The sequence below is a fragment of the Gopherus flavomarginatus genome, chromosome 4 (genome assembly GCF_025201925.1).
Source record: "Gopherus flavomarginatus isolate rGopFla2 chromosome 4, rGopFla2.mat.asm, whole genome shotgun sequence".
Taxonomy (NCBI): domain Eukaryota; kingdom Metazoa; phylum Chordata; order Testudines; family Testudinidae; genus Gopherus; species Gopherus flavomarginatus.
Window position 1 is genome coordinate 169,246,769 of NC_066620.1, and position 20,861 is coordinate 169,267,629.

A 20,861-nucleotide genomic window follows, 5' to 3' on the forward strand; every position below is an offset into this window, starting at 1 on the left:
AGATGTAAGCAGTAACGAATTAGGTTACCAACTTTCATCATCAAAAGCAAGGGGAATTTTCGTCTGTCCTCAGTAAGATTATAATAAAATTTCCAATTTATTTTGATGGTTATATTTTATAGCCAAAATTTGCAATGATTTAAGAGAAACATACAGGTACACACAAGCGATTTGTAATGTTCTGGGTACCGAGTATTTTAAAAAAAAATTTTTTTTCGTCCTTCTCTCAACTGCAACTGAAGCTCCTGCATGGTCTATAGGTAATATTATTGTGTTGTTATATTACACAAGATTGAAGATTACTTAGTAAGTAGAATCAGTTGCGCTAAGTGGACTATTCTAGCTGCCAGATGTACAGAAATATTCTCCTGTACATTCACTTTCTTCCCATCTGTATTTCTGTAGCCAAATTTAATTTTCTGGGAAATATCTTAAAGTACAGCAAGGAATAACCAATCCCTAGTTTATGCATTTATCAAACTGGAATGGATTTGCCAAATCAAGGGCTTGTCTACGTGGAGAGGGGTTGGGTGGGGGGGATTAGTCAATAGTAATGCATTAGTGAGGATTGAAAATGCTTCCACACACGATGCAAACCCTTAAAACACACTAGCTCCCTATTTGGTGTGAATTCTGAAGACATCTTTCAAAGTCTACTAAGCTTGACGCAAATTGAATTAGGGCAGACTAATTTTGTGGGTATGCAATGCTGCCACACAGTACTCTGGCAGTCCTCCAACTGCTATCCCACACAGCTTTGCAGGCATCCATGACTCACCTGCCTGTTTACCTGTGTACCCTCCCCCCGATGTCCCCTCCCCCATTTGCTCCTAAATTCGAATATATCAGCATTAGAGTGCTATTACTCCAGAAACCATACATCATGTCTCAAGCAGCCACTTGGAGTCATGGCCAGACCTTTTATCTCCTCGCCATCTAGAGAGAAGCAATGGTGCAGGTAGCTCCTGTGACCAACCACTGCAATAAGAAACTGTTAATGGAAATCTCAAAGCAGATGGATGAAAAGGGTCACAACTGGGATGAGTGAAAAGGGTCACAGCTGAGATTTTAATGGTGCTGTATAGAGAGCAATCAACTAAGGAAAATGTGCAGTAACTTAAATAGCAGTTCTGAAATCCACGTATGTCTGCAATGCATCTGCGAGTCACAGATTAGATGGATTCAGTGGGAAGTGAGATGATGCTAGCAGAGTAGAATGTGAGGTCATACAATTACAATATGAAACTCCTTGTTTTGGATTTTTCTAAACAACCTGTAGGTGAAGTCATATGTGTGGATTTTGAATCTGAAATGTGCTGTGAGAGCTAACTGTTCTGGCCAACGTTCCTTCTGTTAATAAAACAAAGATTGGATCTTATTTATTGTAGATCATATAATGGCCTCCTCATCTGTTTAGTGCTATGCTATCACTGCACTTTCAGGAGGACATCTGATGACAAAACTGCACCTGAATTTTGCATTTTCTGAAGGATCTAGTGTAAAATTAAAACAGAGACTAGATTGCTGCGAATGTAATGAGATTGCCTTACATTGTTTCTCAAAGCTCTTGTATTACCTAAATATGAGTTCTTCTATAATATGTTTCAATATTTTTTGTAATGGCATAGGTCCCCTTATGATACAGAAAAAGATAACCCAAGAGGACTAATCCAGAAGTGATCTCCCATCCTGTACAATAATGTTCAGTTGCTTCTTCCTATATACAAATATGATTAATTATGCAAAATTACTAAGGAAAATGAAGAGAAGGGGAAAATGAAGAAGATGAGGAGTAGCTAATTTAAACGCACCCACAGGGAGGGAAGACTTAAAAATTCCCTCACCCAAAAGGAGACTCTTCAAAGGGCAGGATGAGGGATAATGGAGATATAAATAAAACGCGCAAATCTATGTCTAATCAAACTGAATACAAATACTGAAGCATCTCTGAGGGTGAGTGTAAGTTTTTTCCTCAGACTGGACACCTTCCAGGCCTGGGCACAATTCTTTCCCCTGGTACAGCTCTTGTTCCAGCTCAGGTGGTAGCTAGAGGATTCTTCATGACGGCTCCTCTCCCCGCTTTGTTCTGTTCCACTCCTTTATATATCTTTTGCATAAGGCGGGAATTGTTTGTCCCTCTCTGGGTTTCCACTCCCCCCCTTCTCAATGGAAAGACAGCAGGTTAAAGATGGATTCCAGTCCAGGTACATGATCACGTGTCACTGCAAGACTTCATTGCCCACTTGCCAGCACACAGGTATACAGGAAGACTTAAGGTAAAACACACCTATCTGCAGACAATTGTCCTGGTTAATGGGAGTCATCAAGATTACAAACCACCATTAATGGCCCACACTTTGCATAATTACTATAGGCCCTTAGAGTTATATTTCATAGTTCTAGTTTCAGATACAAGAGTGGTACATTTATACAAATAGGATGATCACACTCAATAGATTATAAACTTTGTAATGATACCTTAAAAGAGACCTTTTACATGAAGCATATTCCAGTTACATTATATTCACTCATTAGCATATTTTTATAAAATTATATAGACTGCAACGTCACAGCAGGGCAATACCAATACCCCTAAATTTGAGACAGGCTAACAGCTAATACCTACTTCTGAATATCCAGAGTGACAAATCTGAAGACCGTGAGTTCCAAATAAAACAATATTTTAAACACTTCTGGACAAACATCACCATAGCCAAATTTACTGTTCTTTGGAATTACTCTGGCAAGTAACTTTTACCATCACAAGACTAATATCAACCATACCACAAGATGGTTAAATAAAAGCATTCAAAAAGTCCTAATTCCAAAAGTACAAGTGTTTCTTTATCAAAATCTGGCCATGATAAACCAGATGAGCCTGAGACAGAATTTGAACTGTATCAGTGTATCACACTATACTCTTCTTTATGTATTTTGTGTTTAAATTCAGCCCAAGTTAGCCCAACACAATTCAGAATAAAACTGCACGTGACTTAAATGACAGACACTATGCTCTGACTTTGCTAGAAATACCAATTCCAGATTTATATTTATTTTAAGAAAATAATTTAACCAATACATTCTAAGCTAAATAATATTTTGAAAGGCTATTTTAAAAGGTTTAAAACAAGAGTTTAATAAATGTTATCTCTTGTAGACAGGCTTGAAGGTTTTCCACTTAGGCAGACATGTAAATTCCAGTTACAATGAAACAAAACTGCATAAAACAAAATAACTACTATGATTAATTTAAAAATTCACTTTCATAAGGCATCATTTAGTTTGTAAATTAGATATATTTGCAGGAATTTGAGACACTTTAGTAGAGTGCAGAAACTCAAGAGGCAGACAAAGAAAAGCGTTAGACAGACTTCACTCAGACATACACTATCCTCAAGCCTAGCAGAACTAAAGCTAATTAGACACTAACAAGCACAAATGGTCTACACACATTCACAGTGCCAGCCATGTGTTATTACTGAAAAGGGAAACAATTAAAACATCCATATGAATATTTTTTCAGTTCTGTTCTAGTTCTTATAAATTGCCCATCAACGCAGTGTATCTGCATGTTTTTTGAGGAATATATAGACATATGGTCTACTGAAGAGATTTCCTCCTCCAATGCTGGTATCAATGTCTCAATCTTTTCATCCTCCTACTCTTTTCTTAGCACCTTTTTCCACACAGAGAAATTCTGCATCTCTGTCCTGGTTCACCAACCCACCCCAAATTCATGTTCAAGTTCCCCCTTCATTATCTCCCGTTCCTTGAAGTCAACAAAAAGTGAACCAAAAGATACACACACAAATTTATCAAGTTATTCCTTCCTTTGGATTTCCAGTATATTTCATCTTTTCCAGATAACTGCTTACAGTCCTTTAAATATCCGATCACTACCAACTTTTTAGTGAAACAAACAAAAGAGGCAGTCTTCTGCCATTTCCACATTTTCTGTTATTGTCTCCTCCACCCCACCCAACTCCTGTCATTGACTAACAGGGCCTATCCTGCCCTTACTTTACTTCTTGCTCCTAATGTACTTTTTCTTTATAGTCAACTTCAGCTGTTACTAGGGGGTGGTTTTTTTTTTGTTATGATCTCATGGGAGATGAGGCAGGTGCATTAATTCTTATCATAACAGATATTGGGGAGATCTCTCAGGGCGTGGAGGAAGGAATTTGTATTTTTTCCCTAGCATTTTTAATCAGACTCTCTTTGGAATTATTGTCATTTTTTAAATTAACAAAACAAATGTAATATAATCCTTGAGGTAAAAAGGTGGTGCTAAATTTCCATTTTGCAGTCTTTTACTTAATGAAAAGGAGGGGGTGGAAATGGGTCATCTATTGACAAATGTGACAGCTGAGTCTACTGTGATTTCTTACAGACCTCTGGAAATAGTAAGAAAACCCTCTTTCTTCAAGGTCACCTACACAGTTTCCCTTGGCAACCATGGCACACAGCGCAGTATGACTGGATAAGGAGGCAGTTACTACTCCTAATTCAGTTGCTGCACCTTTGCTGTCTCTGAGAAATTAGCTTCCTTGCTACATAGGCAATGGAATTTTGTTTTGAGCCTTTTAACAGAAAACCATTATACATTTGAACGTAGAAATAGAGTGGAATCAATGGAAATATGTAGACAAAGTGGGGAAAAAGCTGAATTAGGCCTCAGTCCTGGAATAGCCTCCATGTAGGTGACTGCTGCACCCAAACAGATCTCTATTAATTTCAGCAGGACTCCAGGCAGGTAGTGCTGGAGTCTGACTGAACAAAAGTTGCAGGTTCTGGATTTTAGAGTACAAGCAATGCAGTAGTAGTGAAAACTCTGTTTCAAAAACAAAGTTCTGCTATGGCCAGGGAAACAGCTTCATTTTGGTGTTACTTTGCAAGCTTCATGTTTGAAAAATAAATGGTGCCCTGAAGAAAGGGCCTGAACAGATTCTGGGCCTAGTGTTTAATCATTCCTGGATTGGGGAAACAAGCAACAGACTTGTAGATCTCATAAAAGATTATTCCTTTCACCCCCTATTCCCACAAAGATAATCAGAGATTGGTAAATCAGATTACAGAAATAAGACTGGTAGATCATACCGTTGAAGAAAGATCTGCTGAAGTTAATTTCTCAGGAAATGTTCTGGGTAATCCAAATATTTTAGATAACCAGAAGGAAAGATCAAAATTATATTAAAAAATAATAATTAAAATGAACACAAGTGTGTTTCTCTCATCTGGATTTCCCAGGAAATCCCCAATTCCTGATATTGACTGTGAAGGAGTGAGTTTTCAGCCTTTGAGCTCACAATGTAACACCAAAATGAAGCTACTCCCCTGACCAAAGCAAGCTGCCAGGACCCAAAGTTCTTTTGCTTTTCTCCCCTCTGCTTCAGGGAATGCCACAGAAGCCAAGCTCTTTCCTGCAGCTCTTCTAGCCTTATAGAGGAATCAGCTGAGCCCTTCCCGGCTGAGTCTAATAATACCCTCTACCAGGGCCAACTACCTGCTTCTAAAAAGGGTCTTTGCCTACAAGCAAAGCTAGCTGGTCCTAGGCCCCTTAGCTCTTAAAGGGGCAGACACTGTTACACACATCCACCCCCTAAAACCTTGCCCAGCCCCATAGCAAGTTCTACTGTCTATACCCTTCACCGTGGCACAGTCTGTTCCTTTTTAAGGCAGTCACCTCTGCTTTCAGGGTCCCGCACTTCTCATCTTTCTCTGCCATGCACTTGCTCTGTAGAAGGATTTCAGTATGAAACTTCATCGCTTCCTCCTCGGGTATCAACTGCTTCTGCTCAAAAATTGCCTTCCCACAGACCAGCTCTTGTTTCCTCTGTATAACTTGAGCCACCTTGTTACAAGAACTACAGATTGCACAGTTACTAGATCTATCAAAGGTTCAAAGTAGAAAACTACTGAAATTCATAGTAGGAAAGTTCTGATGCTTAAATCTGAATTAATCACTAAAGATTGCATCACTTTTGTTTTATACACTTGTAAAGCTTTGCTTTGTTAATCATATTTATTTTATGATTATGTTGATTCAGAAGAATTATTGTTTTCTTACAAAACTACTAGGAATGTCTGTTTGAAAGTTCTGAAGGTGAATCATCTGCAAAATTTACTGACTCCACTTTTTCTACATTCTTATTTTCTAGATTGGTTGAATTTTTTATATTTATTCACAACAGAGTCCCATATAAATGGGTTTCTTATAAAAAATGACCTGATATAATAGATTGTTTTACGTTCCTTAAATCCCAAATTTCTCTTGGGCACTTGAATACTTATGACAGATTTTTTCAAAATAAACTTAAGAATTTTCTATTTATACTATCATATTTATTTCTTAGAACCCACTTTTCAGTTATAATTAAGTTAATAATAAAAAAATCTTTCAATTAGACTCAAGCAAATGAAAGAAGGTAAAAGCAGATGCACATATTTCAAAATAATCCACTGTATATATATGCATAAGATAACCCAAAAAACTATTTTGAGAACCTTATTCTTTAAGGATTCTTTGGACAATGTTAAACTGTAAATTAAATATACTTTGTTTTTAACACAATGCTAAAAAAAATGCCGTGGTTTTCTGCAATATAAAAAGATTTGGTCTTCCTCAATCATGTACACAGCTGGAGACATCATAAAACTCTTCTGTACAATTTACTTGGTAAATGTTCCATGTACTAGAAATTATCTTTCCTTAATAAAAAAAAAAGAGCTTGAGCTTTTTTCATACTATAGTACAGTGAACAGCATGAGTAGAAATAATATATTTTCTAATTAGAACTTATGTGGCAAAGAGAAAAAGGAATCCTGGACTGTCGCAGCCCTAAGGCCTCTATTCTAACATGGCGTCTGTATGGCCAATTGTCGGTCATCCAAGGGTCACACTGGTACCATGTGCAATACCGTGGTGCTGTGTGCAATCTTAAGTTGCGGTGTGCAACATTATAGTGCCGTGTGCAGTTTCCCACTCCTTTTGCCTGGTCACCCAGGGGTCAGGTTAGTGCTGTGAGCATAACATCAGCGTGCCATGAGCAAAGGGATCCAATCTGACCTATCGTAGTTCAATTCAAACGGTCAGATTAGGGTCGTGTGCAAAACCATGCTAGTGTGCTGGGTGCAGCTTCTAGCAGCTTCTAGTGTACCGTGTGCAGATTCTATCTACGTAGAGGGCGCCAGCTCGGAGCCTGGAAGGTGAAGGAGCTAGGGACCAATCAGATTTTGACAAGTGTAAAAGAGCCTTTGAACAAAACCATGCCTCGTGCCAAAATCTGCAGGAGTATCCACATACTGACTGAAGGACCTGATCAACCCTTCAGCCAGGGGTCTCCTCCAGATATAGCCGGCTCGGGACGTGACATTTATTTTTCAAAGTTATCTTCTACGGATTACGGATTCGGTATGCTTCTGGTGTCTGTACTGCTGGTCAGCTGCACCTGGAATACGGTACTTGCTTTCTAATTTTCTGTGAATACTCTGTGCTTTGCTTTGCCTCTCCTCTTTTTTCCCTCCCTTATTTGGTGCAGAACTGTATATTGTTGTTATTCGGTATAAAGTGTGTGTATATAGCATATGAAAAGTTGAATTGTTGTATTAATAGCTATTGTTGGTGCATTTTATGATATTTGGTTAATGTGCGCGCAGTTCGTTTAATTTGATGTATTTACCTTAATTTTTAAAAAGCAATTAATATTAAAGTATTTGGTTCCTTGTTAATGAATGTGAATAGATTGCTTCAAGTTGTGTGAATGTTCTTGTTCTAATCGTACTGTTAGTTGGTAAAAGTGCTCCTCCCCAGCCCAAGTTGTGATTTTCTCCCTGTTAATAAAGAGCCATATAGTGTTTTGAAGTTTCAATTTGTCTGGTTTTAATTTTCCTCTCTCAATTAAAAATTCACCGAACCCCCATTAGGGATGGACATGGAGAACAGAGTTAAAGCCACTGTGATGGGCTGTATATTAAAAATTATCCATCTGTATCAAAATCTTGATTCTAGACTATTTGTTAAAGGAATAAATATTGTATAATGCCCCAAAGAAATGGATTTAATTTTCAATCGTTTCTTTGTTCTTTGATATCTCATCTTCCTTCAAGTCTCTGCTGCTGTCATTCAGAGAGTGATCATATAGCTAAATCTGAAAACAGTGAAAGCATAGTAATAACTATTTCCACTATAAAGTATGTTTGTCATAAACAGATAGCTAAGGGTTAATGTCTCTCTCACCTGGAAAGAAGTAACCTGAAACACTTGACCAGAGGACCAATCAGGAAACAAGACTTTTTAAAATCTGGGTGGAGGGAAGTTTGTGTCTGAGTTCTTTGTCTTGTGCCTGTCTCTCTCTCGGCTATGAGAGGATTTCTGTCTCTTGCCTTTCTAATCTTCTGTTTCCCAGTTGTAAGTACAAAAGATCAGATAGTGATTTATATGTTTTTTTGTATTTACATGTGTGTAGTTGCTGGAGTGTTTTGAATTGTATTCTTTTTGAATAAGGCTGTTTATTCATATTTCTTTTAAGCAATTGACCCTGTATTTGTCACCTTAATACAGATAGACCATTTTTATGTATTTTTTTTCTTTCTTTTTATATAAAGCTTTCTTCTTAAGACCTGTTGGAGTTTTTCTTTAGTGGGGAACTCCAGGGAATTGAGTCTGTGCTCACCAGGGAATTGGTGGGAGGAAGAAGTCAGGGGGAAATCTGTGTGTGTTAGATTTACTAGCCTGACTTTGCATTCCCTCTGGGTGAAGAGGGAAGTACTTCTGTTTCCAGGACTGGAAATAGGGAGGGTGGAATTCCTCTGTTTAGATTCACGGAGCTTGCTTCTGTGTATCTCTCCAGGAACCCAGGGAGGGAACACCTGAAGGGGGGAAGGGAAATGGTTTATTCCCCTTTGTTGTGAGACTCAAGGAATTTGGGTCTTGGGGTCCTCAGGGAAGGTTTTTGGGGGGACCAGAGTGCCCCAAAACACTCTAATTTTTTGGGTGGTGGCAGCTTTACCAGGTCCAAGCTGGTAACTAAGCTTGGAGGTTTTCATGCTAACCCCCATATTTTGGACGCTAAGGTCCAAATCTGGGAATAGGTTATGACATGAGTGGCAGTGGTGAGATAGATAGAATCCAGAAGCCAGTAGGAATATTATATTTTTCTTTTCTCTGCTAGGGCTTTTAAGCAGAGAGAAACAGTTTGGTTTTAAAAGGAACCAGAGAGAATTTTTTTTTCTCTGCTCTCTCTTGCAGTTTCTGGCTTGCATATTAAGCAAGGAACCATTAAGCTGTGACAAAAGGGTCTTTTGTGACACAACAGCACTCCCATTAGGAGGCAATTACCAGCACAATACACATGCAAATAAAGTGGTTTTTCTGGTTTACTTTACATTGAAAAGATTAGCTAGAGGAAGAAAGGGAAAAAGGCACTGTTGCTAGGCAGACCCCAGGAGGCAACAGAGAACCTGCAGTTTAGAAGATAAACACCGGAGGGCACCCCAACACAAGCAAACAGGAACCATGCCTAACAAGACAAAAATGGAGACCGAAGAACAAATCAAAGACGCCGAGCACAGGCGAGAGATGGAAAAAAAAATACAGGAACTAGAAATAAAACAAAAAGAGATGGAACTAAGAGAAAGAGAAAGAGAGGCGGCCCACAGAAGAGAGCAAAAAGACAGAGAGGCAGCCTACAAAAGAGAGCAAGCAGCCAAAGATGCAGACCACCAAAAACAGCTGGAAATAAAAGAGAAAGAGTGGGAACTCGAGAGGGAAGCCCACCGACAGGCCGTGGAATTAGAAAAGGCTAAGCAACAAAACCCAGCCAATCCTAACAACCCTTCACCAATTATGGTTCCACATCACAGAAAATTTCCCACCTACATAGCAGGTGACGACACTGAGGCCTTCTTGGAAAATTCTGAAAGAGCCTGTCTTGGGTACAGCATCCCTGAAAACCAATACATGGTAGAATTGAGGCCACAGCTCAGTGGACCTTTAGCAGAGGTGGCAGCTGAAATGCCTAAGGAGAACATGAACGACTATAAACTTTTTCAAACCAAGGCCAGATACAGAATGGGGATAACCCCGGATCATGCCCGTCGGCGTTTCAGAACCCAAAAGTGGAAACCAGATGTGTCATTTCCCAAACACGCCTACTACGTTGGGAAAAATTATGAGGCCTGGATATCAGGACACAATGTTAAATCCTTGGAAGAACTGCACCTCCTCATACAAATGGAGCAGTTCTTGGATGGTGTTCCTGAGGACATAACACGGTACATACAAGATGGAAAACCCAAAAATCTCGCTGAGGCGGGGGAGATTGGAGCCAAATGGACGGAAGTGGCAGAAAGCAAGAAAGCTACTGTCAAGGGGAACGAATACCCCAGAGGGCACACCGACCATAAACCCTACAACCGAGGACAACCAAAGACCCCACCTACAACCCAAGGAAAGCCACAGACACACTATTCTTCCACCTCACCAGTCTCCAGTAACCCACCTCGACCCAGTGACCAGTCAGATGGAAGATGCTTCAAGTGTAATGAACTGGGACATATCAAGGCCAACTGCCCAAAGACCGCCAACCAAGTGCAGTTCATTACACCACCATCACCCAAAAGGTCCCCAGGCCCAGAGGCCTCTCAAATACCCTTGGAGCGAAGGGAAAATTTGAGAGTGGGCGGAAAGAAGGTTACTGCGTGGAGAGACACGGGGGCACAAGTGTCAGCTATCCACCAATCCTTCGTAGACCCCAAATTCATCAACCCAAAGGCCCAACTGACAATTTACCCCTTCATGTCACAAGCTGTAGACTTGCCTACAGCTGAACTGCCTGTCCAGTACAAAGGCTGGTCAGGAATGTGGACTTTTGCAGTCTATGACAATTATCCTATCCCCATGCTACTGGGGGAAGACTTGGCCAACCAGGTGAAGCGGGCCAAGCGAGTGGGAATGGTTACACGTAGCCAAACCAGGCAAGCTTCCAGACCCATTCCTGTTCCTGAGCCATCCAAAGGGGCCCTGTCTGTGTTACCAGAGACCCAGACAGAGGTAGTGGACCCGGATTCCATGCCAACCACTGAAACAGCCACAGCACCTCCAGTCCCAGGCCCGGAACTGGAACAGCAACCAGCACCAGCAATTGCAACCGCATCTTCAAACTCAACACCAGTGGGCGCCAGTGAGCCAGAACTGGCAGAAGCAACAGACAGCCATACCCAAAAGGCTCAGCCAGAGCCGAAAATACCCTCAGGTGCACCAGCGGAGAGCGGTTCACCAGCAACGGAAACAACCCCATCGCCTACATCGCTTCCAGAGGGACCAAGCCCAAGTCCACAGTCTGAGGAAGAACTGGTGACCCCAGCCTCAAGGGAACAGTTCCAGACTGAGCAAGAAGCAGATGACAGCCTTCAGAAAGCTTGGGCGGTCGCACGGAGCACCCCACCGCCTCTCAGCTGTTCTAATCGATCCCGGTTTGTTATAGACCAAGGACTTTTATACAAGGAAATTCTTTCTGGTGGACACCGGGAAGAATGGCAGCCGCAAAAACAGTTGGTGGTTCCAACTAAGTACCGGGGGAAGCTCTTAAGCTTAGCCCATGATCATCCCAGTGGCCATGCTGGAGTGAACAGAACCAAGGACCGGTTGGGGAAGTCCTTCCACTGGGAGGGGATGGGCAAGGACGTTGCCAAGTATGTCCGGTCTTGTGAGGTTTGCCAAAGAGTGGGAAAACCCCAAGACCAGGTCAAGGCCCCTCTCCAGCCACTCCCCATAATTGAGGTCCCATGTCAGCGAGTAGCTGTGGATATTCTGGGTCCTTTCCCAAAAAAGACACCCAGAGGAAAGCAGTACGTACTGACTTTCGTGGACTTTGCTACCCGATGGCCGGAAGCTGTAGCTCTAGGCAACACCAAGGCTAACACTGTGTGCCTGGCCCTAACAGACATTTTTGCCAGGTTAGGTTGGCCCTCCGACATCCTTACAGATTCAGGATCTAATTTCCTGGCAGGGACCATGCAAAAATTGTGGGAAACTCATGGGGTGAACCACTTGGTTGCCACCTCGTACCACCATCAAACCAATGGCCTGGTGGAAAGGTTTAATGGAACTTTGGGGGCCATGATACGTAAATTTGTCAACGAACACTCCAATAATTGGGACCTAGTGTTGCAGCAGTTGCTGTTTGCCTACAGGGCTGTACCACATCCCAGTTTAGGGTTTTCACCGTTTGAACTTGTGTATGGTCACGAGGTTAAGGGGCCATTACAGTTGGTGAAGCAGCAATGGGAAGGGTTTACGCCTTCTCCAGGGACTAACATTCTGGACTTTGTAAGCAACCTACAAAACACCCTCCGACACTCTTTAGCCCTTGCTAAAGAAAACCTAAGGGATGCTCAGGAAGAGCAAAAGGCCTGGTATGACAAACATACTAAAGAACGTTCCTTCAAGGTAGGAGACCAGGTTATGGTCTTGAAGGCGCAACAGGCCCATAAGATGGAAGCATCATGGGAAGGGCCGTTCACAGTCCAAGAGCGCCTGGGAACTGTGAACTACCTCATAGCATTTCCCAATTCCTCACTAAAGCCCAGAGTGTACCACGTTAATTCTCTCAAGCCTTTCTATTCCAGAGACTTACAGGTTTGTCAGTTTACAGTCCAGGGAGATGATGCTAAGTGGCCTGAAGGTGTCTACTACGACGGGAAAAAAGACGGTGGCGTGGAAGAGGTGAACCTCTCAACCACCCTGGAACGTCTGCAGCGGCGACAAATCAAGGAGCTGTGCACTCGCTTCGCCCCATTGTTCTCAGCCACCCCAGGACGGACTGAATGGGCATACCACTCCATTGACACAGGTAATGCTCACCCAATTGGAACCCCACCCTACCGGGTGTCTCCTCATGCCCAAGCTGCTATAGAACGGGAGATCCAGAACATGCTACAGATGGGTATAATCCGCTCATCTACCAGTGTATGGGCATCTCCAGTGGTTCTGGTACCCAAACCAGATGGGGAAATACGCTTTTGCGTGAACTACCGTAAGCTAAATGTGGTATCTCGTCCGGACAACTATCCAATGCCACGCACCGATGAGCTATTGGAGAAGTTGGGACGTGCCCAGTTCATCTCTACAATAGACTTAACCAAGGGGTACTGGCAAGTACCGCTAGATGAACCTGCCAAGGAAAAGTCAGCATTCGTCACCCATGCGGGGGTGTATGAATTTAATGTCCTTCCTTTCGGCCTTCGAAATGCACCCGCCACCTTCCAGAGGCTGGTAAATGGTCTACTAGCAAGACTGGGAGAATATGCAGTTGCCTACCTCGATGATGTGGCCATTTTTTCGGACTCCTGGCCTGAACGCCTACTACACCTGGAAAAGGTCTTTGAGCGCATCAGGCAGGCCGGACTAACTGTTAAGGCCAAAAAGTGTCAAATAGGCCAAAACAGAGTGACTTACCTGGGGCACCAGGTGGGTCGAGAAACCATAAACCCCCTACAGGCCAAGGTGGATGCTATCCAAAAGTGGCCTGTCCCAAAGTCAAAAAAACAAATTCAATCCTTCTTAGGCTTGGCCGGGTACTACAGGCAATTTGTACCACACTACAGCCAAATCGCTGCCCCACTGACCGACCTGACCAAAAAGACCCAGCCAAATGCAGTTAACTGGACTGATAAGTGTCAAAAGGCCTTTACCCAGCTTAAGGCGATGCTCATGTCTGACCCTGTGCTCAGGGCCCCGGACTTTGACAAGCCATTCCTAGTAACCACGGATGCATCTGAGCGTGGTATCGGAGCAGTTCTCATGCAGGAAGCAACGGATCACAACTTCCATCCTGTCGTGTTTCTCAGCAAGAAACTGTCTGAGAGGAAAAGTCACTGGTCAGTCAGTGAAAAGGAATGCTACGCCATTGTGTACGCCCTGGAAAAGCTACGCCCATATGTTTGGGGACGGCGGTTCCAGCTACAAACTGACCATGCTGCACTAAAGTGGCTTCAGACTGCCAAGGGGAACAACAAGAAACTTCTTCGTTGGAGTTTATCTCTCCAGGATTTTGATTTTAAAATTCAGCACATTTCAGGAGCTTCTAACAAAGTAGCTGATGCTCTCTCCCGTGAGAGTTTCCCAGAATCCAGTAGTTAAAAAGTGCTCTTAAAATGTAAAAGTCTGTTAGGTATATACTTAGTGGTATATGTAAAGGTGCATGTGTTGTATTAATCTGTTTATTTTAAAGTCTAGGAGGAAATCGCCGCCAGTGAGTTTCCCCACTGTCTGCAATTTGGGGGGGGTGTCATAAACAGATAGCTAAGGATTAATGTCTCTTTCACCTGGAAAGAAGTAACCTGAAACACTTGACCAGAGGACCAATCAGGAAACAAGACTTTTTAAAATCTGGGTGGAGGGAAGTTTGTGTCTGAGTTCTTTGTCTTGTGCCTGTCTCTCTCTCGGCTATGAGAGGATTTCTGTCTCTTGCCTTTCTAATCTTCTGTTTCCCAGTTGTAAGTACAAAAGATCAGATAGTGATTTATATGTTTTTTTGTATTTACATGTGTGTAGTTGCTGGAGTGTTTTGAATTGTATTCTTTTTGAATAAGGCTGTTTATTCATATTTCTTTTAAGCAATTGACCCTGTATTTGTCACCTTAATACAGATAGAAAAAAAATACATAAAAATGGTCTTTCTTTTTATATAAAGCTTTCTTCTTAAGACCTGTTGGAGTTTTTCTTTAGTGGGGAACTCCAGGGAATTGAGTCTGTGCTCACCAGGGAATTGGTGGGAGGAAGAAGTCAGGGGGAAATCTGTGTGTGTTAGATTTACTAGCCTGACTTTGCATTCCCTCTGGGTGAAGAGGGAAGTACTTCTGTTTCCAGGACTGGAAATAGGGAGGGTGGAATTCCTCTGTTTAGATTCACGGAGCTTGCTTCTGTGTATCTCTCCAGGAACCCAGGGAGGGAACACCTGGAGGGGGAAAGGGAAATGGTTTATTCCCCTTTGTTGTGAGACTCAAGGAATTTGGGTCTTGGGGTCCCCAGGGAAGGTTTTTGGGGGGACCAGAGTGCCCCAAAACACTCTAATTTTTTGGGTGGTGGCAGCTTTACCAGGTCCAAGCTGGTAACTAAGCTTGAAGGTTTTCATGCTAACCCCCATATTTTGGACGCTAAGGTCCAAATCTGGGAATAGGTTATGACAATGTTGTCTAACTGAAAACAAAAATCCTCATTTTAAAATTGTTCTATATATTTTGCTCTTATTTCATTACATTGTCAGCATCCATACTTCCCTTTGATTTCTTATTTCCTGAACTATTTTATAAACAGAGCAGACATTTAATTCTCACTTTTCTTTTAAAAACAAGGATCTGACAAAGTTATTCATCAAGACTCAAACATCAAATAACAAGAACTGTGCGAGAATCTATCTGAGTGAACATTTTTATTCGGAATAAGGTTTATATATAAACAGTATGTTAAAAGAACATTAGACTGCAAAATTAACCACTCAAAAGGTAGGAAATGCCATAATTAAAGTTACCTATGCAACCTTAATTCGGCTTCCTGGTGAATATGCATTATGCTAAAGTCTTTAATAACATGATCACATACTTTTTTTTCTCCACAGAACCCTTGCCTCATTCAGTGCACAGAGCATGCAGTGCTCACTGAATGTGTAGCTATTCAATATTTATTTTTATTTCCGTCATTCTAAGTATGGCCCCATGCATTATTTACTACACACCATCCAAACTCTGCTCTGAATACAGAATTATTAATTTCTTCATGGACTTCACTATGGTACTGTCATCATAGAATCTTTAAGACATGAATTAATTTATTTTTCACAACCCTATGAGAAGAGATAATATTATCCCCATTTTACACATGGAGAACTGAGACACAGAGATTAAGGTCAAACATGTTAAAGGTGGGTACCCAATTAGAGATGCCTAGGGCCAGATTTTTCAGGGTATTTAGCATCATATAGAACTTAATAGGTGAAGAGCACGACTCCCAGTGATTTTAGTTGCAGCTGTGAATGCTCAGCACCTCTACAAATCAGACCTCTTATGTCTCATGTTGTATATCTGGAAAATGAGGACATCAGTGAAAACAGTGGCCTCACCCATGAAAATTTTGGTTTACCTGACTTGCCCAGCATCATACAGGAACTGAGTGGCACAGGAAGAGATAAAATCAATTTCAACAGGGCTGCATTCAATATTATCCACAAAACCATCCTTCTTGCAGTTCCCTGCCTCTTTTACCACATGCCTTCCAACTTCTGCAACAAATGAGGCAGGGATCTTCTAGACAACCTCATTAAACTCAGATTTAGTTCCTAGGCCCTGACTATCCTGTGCACTGAATATGGTGGGGATACCGTGGGGAAAAACTAGCATGTGATCAGTTAATTAAATGTATGCATCAAAGTACATGTCCACAAAGGGACCAAATTAAGATTGCACAGGCACTCTCAATTCTGGCATTTCCTAACTTTTGAGAAGTTGACTTTGCAACATTAGTGTTTTTTTAACTTAGGTATCTTAGGATGTAATTTCCTAAGTTTTTTAAAAATTGACATTGAAAAATCAAAAATTTCATACTGTTGTTATTTCCCACATGGGACATCAGCAGAGTTGTGATCTTTAGATCCACAGCACAGTCCTCTATTACTTGAGCTAACAGAATAACTGTAGCACTACAGGGGGATGGACGAGAGACACTTTACCAGTGAGCATCTCAGTTATTTGCTAGACAGAAAAGAAATGCTGAGACTGAGGAATCTTGGCTTTTAATCCAGTTTTCAAGGGGAGTGTGTTCTTGTGGTTACACATCTTTCTGCCTCTGCTCCCCCCAACTTCTCACTCTCCCCTTCTGCCCAACTTCTCTTGGCCCCCTCTCCAGCTTGGCTCCTGCTCGTAACCTCTTTTTCTCTGAGCTCCTACCCTTGTGTATCTGAATAAGGCAGCTTCTTTTTTCTCTTCCACAATGCCTGGGCATCTGTAGTCAGATATTTAGATTACAGGAAAGGTAGAGATAGTCTCCCTGCTCTTGTGCCCAATACACATTGGCCCCCTGTAGCTGACAGATGCAGTCAGAGAGAAAGTCATGCTCAGCCCCTGTAGCCCTGGGTTGGAGCATGCTCAGTGCAGAAAATTTTGCAACCAAATGCTAACAAGTCTCTTCTGAGCTTGGGCAAACAGATTTTTCAGAGGCTTAAACTCGCCCAAATTTGGGAGAATTTTCATAGGGATAGCAAAACACATATCCCTGACACCAGGGTATCCCCTCAACAAAGCATGGGATTCTGCAGCTTGTCAACAAAATTGTAAACAGGTTGTAAAAATTTTTATTTCATTTTTTCTTAAACATGGACAATTTTTTTCTGTCATCTATTTTTGGAAATGGCTTGAACATCTTAGATGTAACTTCCCAGAAAAAATTCAGCGGGAGACAAACACCTGAAATAAGAAATTTCAACCGGAATGGTTTACGTTTCACAAAATTATAAGTACTGGTAACTGAAAACTGGGTCTTATAATGTAAAGTGTCCAATAACCTTAACTATAGGCATCACTATCTGCGCCACCTATAATAAAACATAACACTCCATCATAAAGTAATTATATGAGGTAGACTAAGTACATTTTTAGCAAGAATATTGTTTGCCTATATTTTCATATTAAATGTATAAGGATTCTTCTGGCTTTCTGAAATCATCAATATGATTTCAGGACTGGAAACAGTGTGGAGACAACATTCCTTATTTGACCCTTTCCTTGGAAAGGAAAGTTCGTAAGTCCATACTAACACCTCTAACAACTGACTCAAATGGGTCCCAGAGGATTCCACTTTTCTGTCACCATTCCTGTATGACATCTATATGAGGCCACTGGAGATTATCACTAAGAATTATGGGACCCCGTGATAACAATAGGCATATAAAACTTAGTTGTTTCCCTTTCATCATGTCTGGACAGTGAAAATTCCTTCTTTTCATAGTTCTTGGCTAAGATATAGTAAAGATGGAGAATGACCTAGCTAAGACTCAGTCCAGAAAAGAGACATATGATGCTGGCAAGGGGGAAGTGACAAGAACTGGCAATGGTAGAGACTGCTTGCTTTATTTGTTTAATGATTTTGAGTATTTGGAACCCCAATTGTTTTTGGATTCAGAGACAGCATTGATGACACAGACTATATTTTCATTTGCAGTTAGCTACCATGCTGTGGAATTTCCTTGATGACACTAGACTTGCTACAATCATCCAAGCCATTTCCATTTCCAAGTGGTCTATTAACAATGCGTTCTATCAAGGATCACTCTTAGAGCTTTACTATGCTTGGAAATTTACCAATATAACTATTCCAAAATAGTTATTTTAGCATAAGCCACTAGGTGGATGCTTTTATTCTAGAATAATAGTGCCTTTTTGCAGTATAACTTAATCCACTTCCAAAGGGATTAGCTAAATCAGAAAAAAAAAATTAATCCAGAATAAGAGTGTCCACACAGGCTAATACTGAAATAATTATTCAGGGATAGTTATTTGGTAAGTTTTCAAGAGTAGATGAGCCCTTAAAAAGAACACAGAGGACACCATCACCATCCTGCTTGCCACTCAGGACCTGTTACTTGGGAACCATCTTCAATTCGTACTTCACCCTCAATCCTCACATCCAGGCAATATCTAAAGTTTTCAAATTATTTCTGTATAACATCTCTAAGATATGGCCTCTCTTATTCATCCACACGGCTGAACTCTTTACCAGGCTTTCATCATCTCACATCTCAATTACTGCAATATCCTTTTCTCCAGCCTGGACAAATGCAACCTTGGCCCACTTATATCCTTACAGACTCCCAGACTTTCAGAATCCTGATGAAAAGATCATTTTCCTAGACCATCACTTTGACAGGTGTCACTCGTCTTTTTGTATCTCTCCAGATAGAAGTGTCAATAGAGGTGGTTTTGGAACAAATTGATAAATTAAACAGTAATAAGTCACCATGACCAGATGACATTCACTCAAGTGTTCAGAAGGAACTCAAACACAAAATTGCGAAACTACTAACTGGGGTACATAGTGTATCATTTAAATCAGCTTCTGTACCAGATGACTGGAGGATATCTAATGTGATATCATTTTTTAAAAAGGCTCTAGAGGTAATCCTGGCAATTACAGCCTAGTAGGCCTAACTTCAGTAGCAGGCAAATTGGTTGAAACTATAGCAAAGAAGAGAATTATCAGACATATAGATTAACTTAATTTCTGGGTAAAACTTTTGTAAAGGGAAATCATGCCTCACCAATCTATTAGAATTCTTTGAATGGGTCAATAAACATGTGGACAAAGGTGATTTAATGGATATAGTGTACTTGGACTTTTAGAAATCCTTTAACAAGGTCCACATCAAAGATTCTTAAGCAAAGTAGGCAGTCATAGGATAGGATGGAAGAGTCTCCATGGATCAGTAACTGGTTAAAAGTTAGGAAACAAAGGGTAGGAATAAAAGGTCAGTTTTTTACAGTGGAGAAAGATAAATAGCAGGATCCTACAACTCTGTACAGGGAACAGTTCCGTTCAAAATATTCATAAATGATCTGGAAAAAGGGGTAAACAGTGAGGTGACTACATTTGCAGATGAAACAAGACTACTCAAGATAGTGAAGTCCAAAGCAGACTATGAAGAGTTACAAGGGATCTCACAAAACCGGGTGAGTGGGCAACAAAATGGCAGATGAAATTCAATGTTGATAAATGGAAAGTAATGCACATTGGAAAACATAATCCCAACTATACATATAAAATGAGGGGGTCTAAATTAGCTATTACCACTCAAGAAAGAGATCTTGGAGTCATTGTGGATAGTTCTCTAAAAACATCCACTCAATGTGCAGCAGCAGTTTAAAAAAAAGCTAACAATGTTGGGAATCATTAGGAAAAAGATAGATAATAAGACAGATAATATCATATTGCCTCTATATAAATCCATGGAACGCCCACATGAATACTGCATGCAGATGTGGTCGCCCCAACTCAAAAAAGATATATTGGAATTGGAAGAGGTTCAGGAAAGGGCAACAAAAATGATTAGGGGTATGGAAAAACTTCCGAATGAGGAGCAATTAATAAAATTGGGACTTTTCAGCATGGAAGAGAGACAACTGGGGAGAATATGATAGAGATCTATAAAATCATGATGGGTATGGAGAAACTAAATAAGGAAGTGACATTTACTCCTCATAATACAAGAACGAGGGGTCACCAAATGAAATTAATAAGCAGCAGTTTTAAAACAAACAAAAGGTAGTATTTCCTCACACAATGCACAGTCAACCTGTGGAACTCTTCGCCAGAGGATGTTGTGAAGGGCAAGACTATAACGGTTCAAAAAAGAACTAGATACATTTATGGAGGATAGGTCCATCAATGGCTATTAGGCAGGATTGGCAGGGATGGTGTCCCTAGTTTCTTGTTTGCCAGAAGCTGGGAATGGGAGACAGGGGATGGATCATTTGATAATTACCTGTTCTGTTCATTCCCTCTGAAGCACCTAGCATTGGCCACTGTCAAAAGACAGGATACTGAGCTAGACGGACCTTTGGTCTGTCCCAGTATGGCCGTTCTTATGTTCTTATGCAGTGCTGTAGCTAACAGGGCAAATGTAATTCTTGGAAGTGTAAGCAGGGGAATATCAAGTAGGAATAGGGAGATGGTATTCCATATATCACATTAGTAAGACCATTACTGAATACAGTCTCCAGTTCTGTTGCCCACAATTCAAACAGGATGTAGAAAAATTGGGGAGGCTTCAGGAAAGAGCTACAAGAATGATTAAAGGTCTGGAAAACATGCCTTG

At 41.1% G+C, this 20,861-nt stretch overlaps 1 protein-coding gene across 3 annotated transcripts in view; it reads right to left on the reverse strand.

Moving 5' to 3' along the window:
• The window catches only part of PRIM2 (DNA primase subunit 2), a 319,791-nt gene that overhangs the window by 69,606 nt on the left and 229,324 nt on the right, over positions 1 to 20,861 (reverse strand). Inside the window, exon 10 of one of the 3 annotated variants that reach the window (XM_050950807.1) lies at positions 2,019 to 2,291. The exons of the other annotated variants lie outside the window; for them this stretch is intronic. Within the exon in view, the coding sequence (XP_050806764.1) occupies positions 2,220 to 2,291 (72 nt within the window). The 3' untranslated portion in view covers positions 2,019 to 2,219. Of the gene's footprint in view, positions 1 to 2,018; positions 2,292 to 20,861 lie in introns of those variants that run through there. 3 annotated transcript variants of the gene reach the window in all.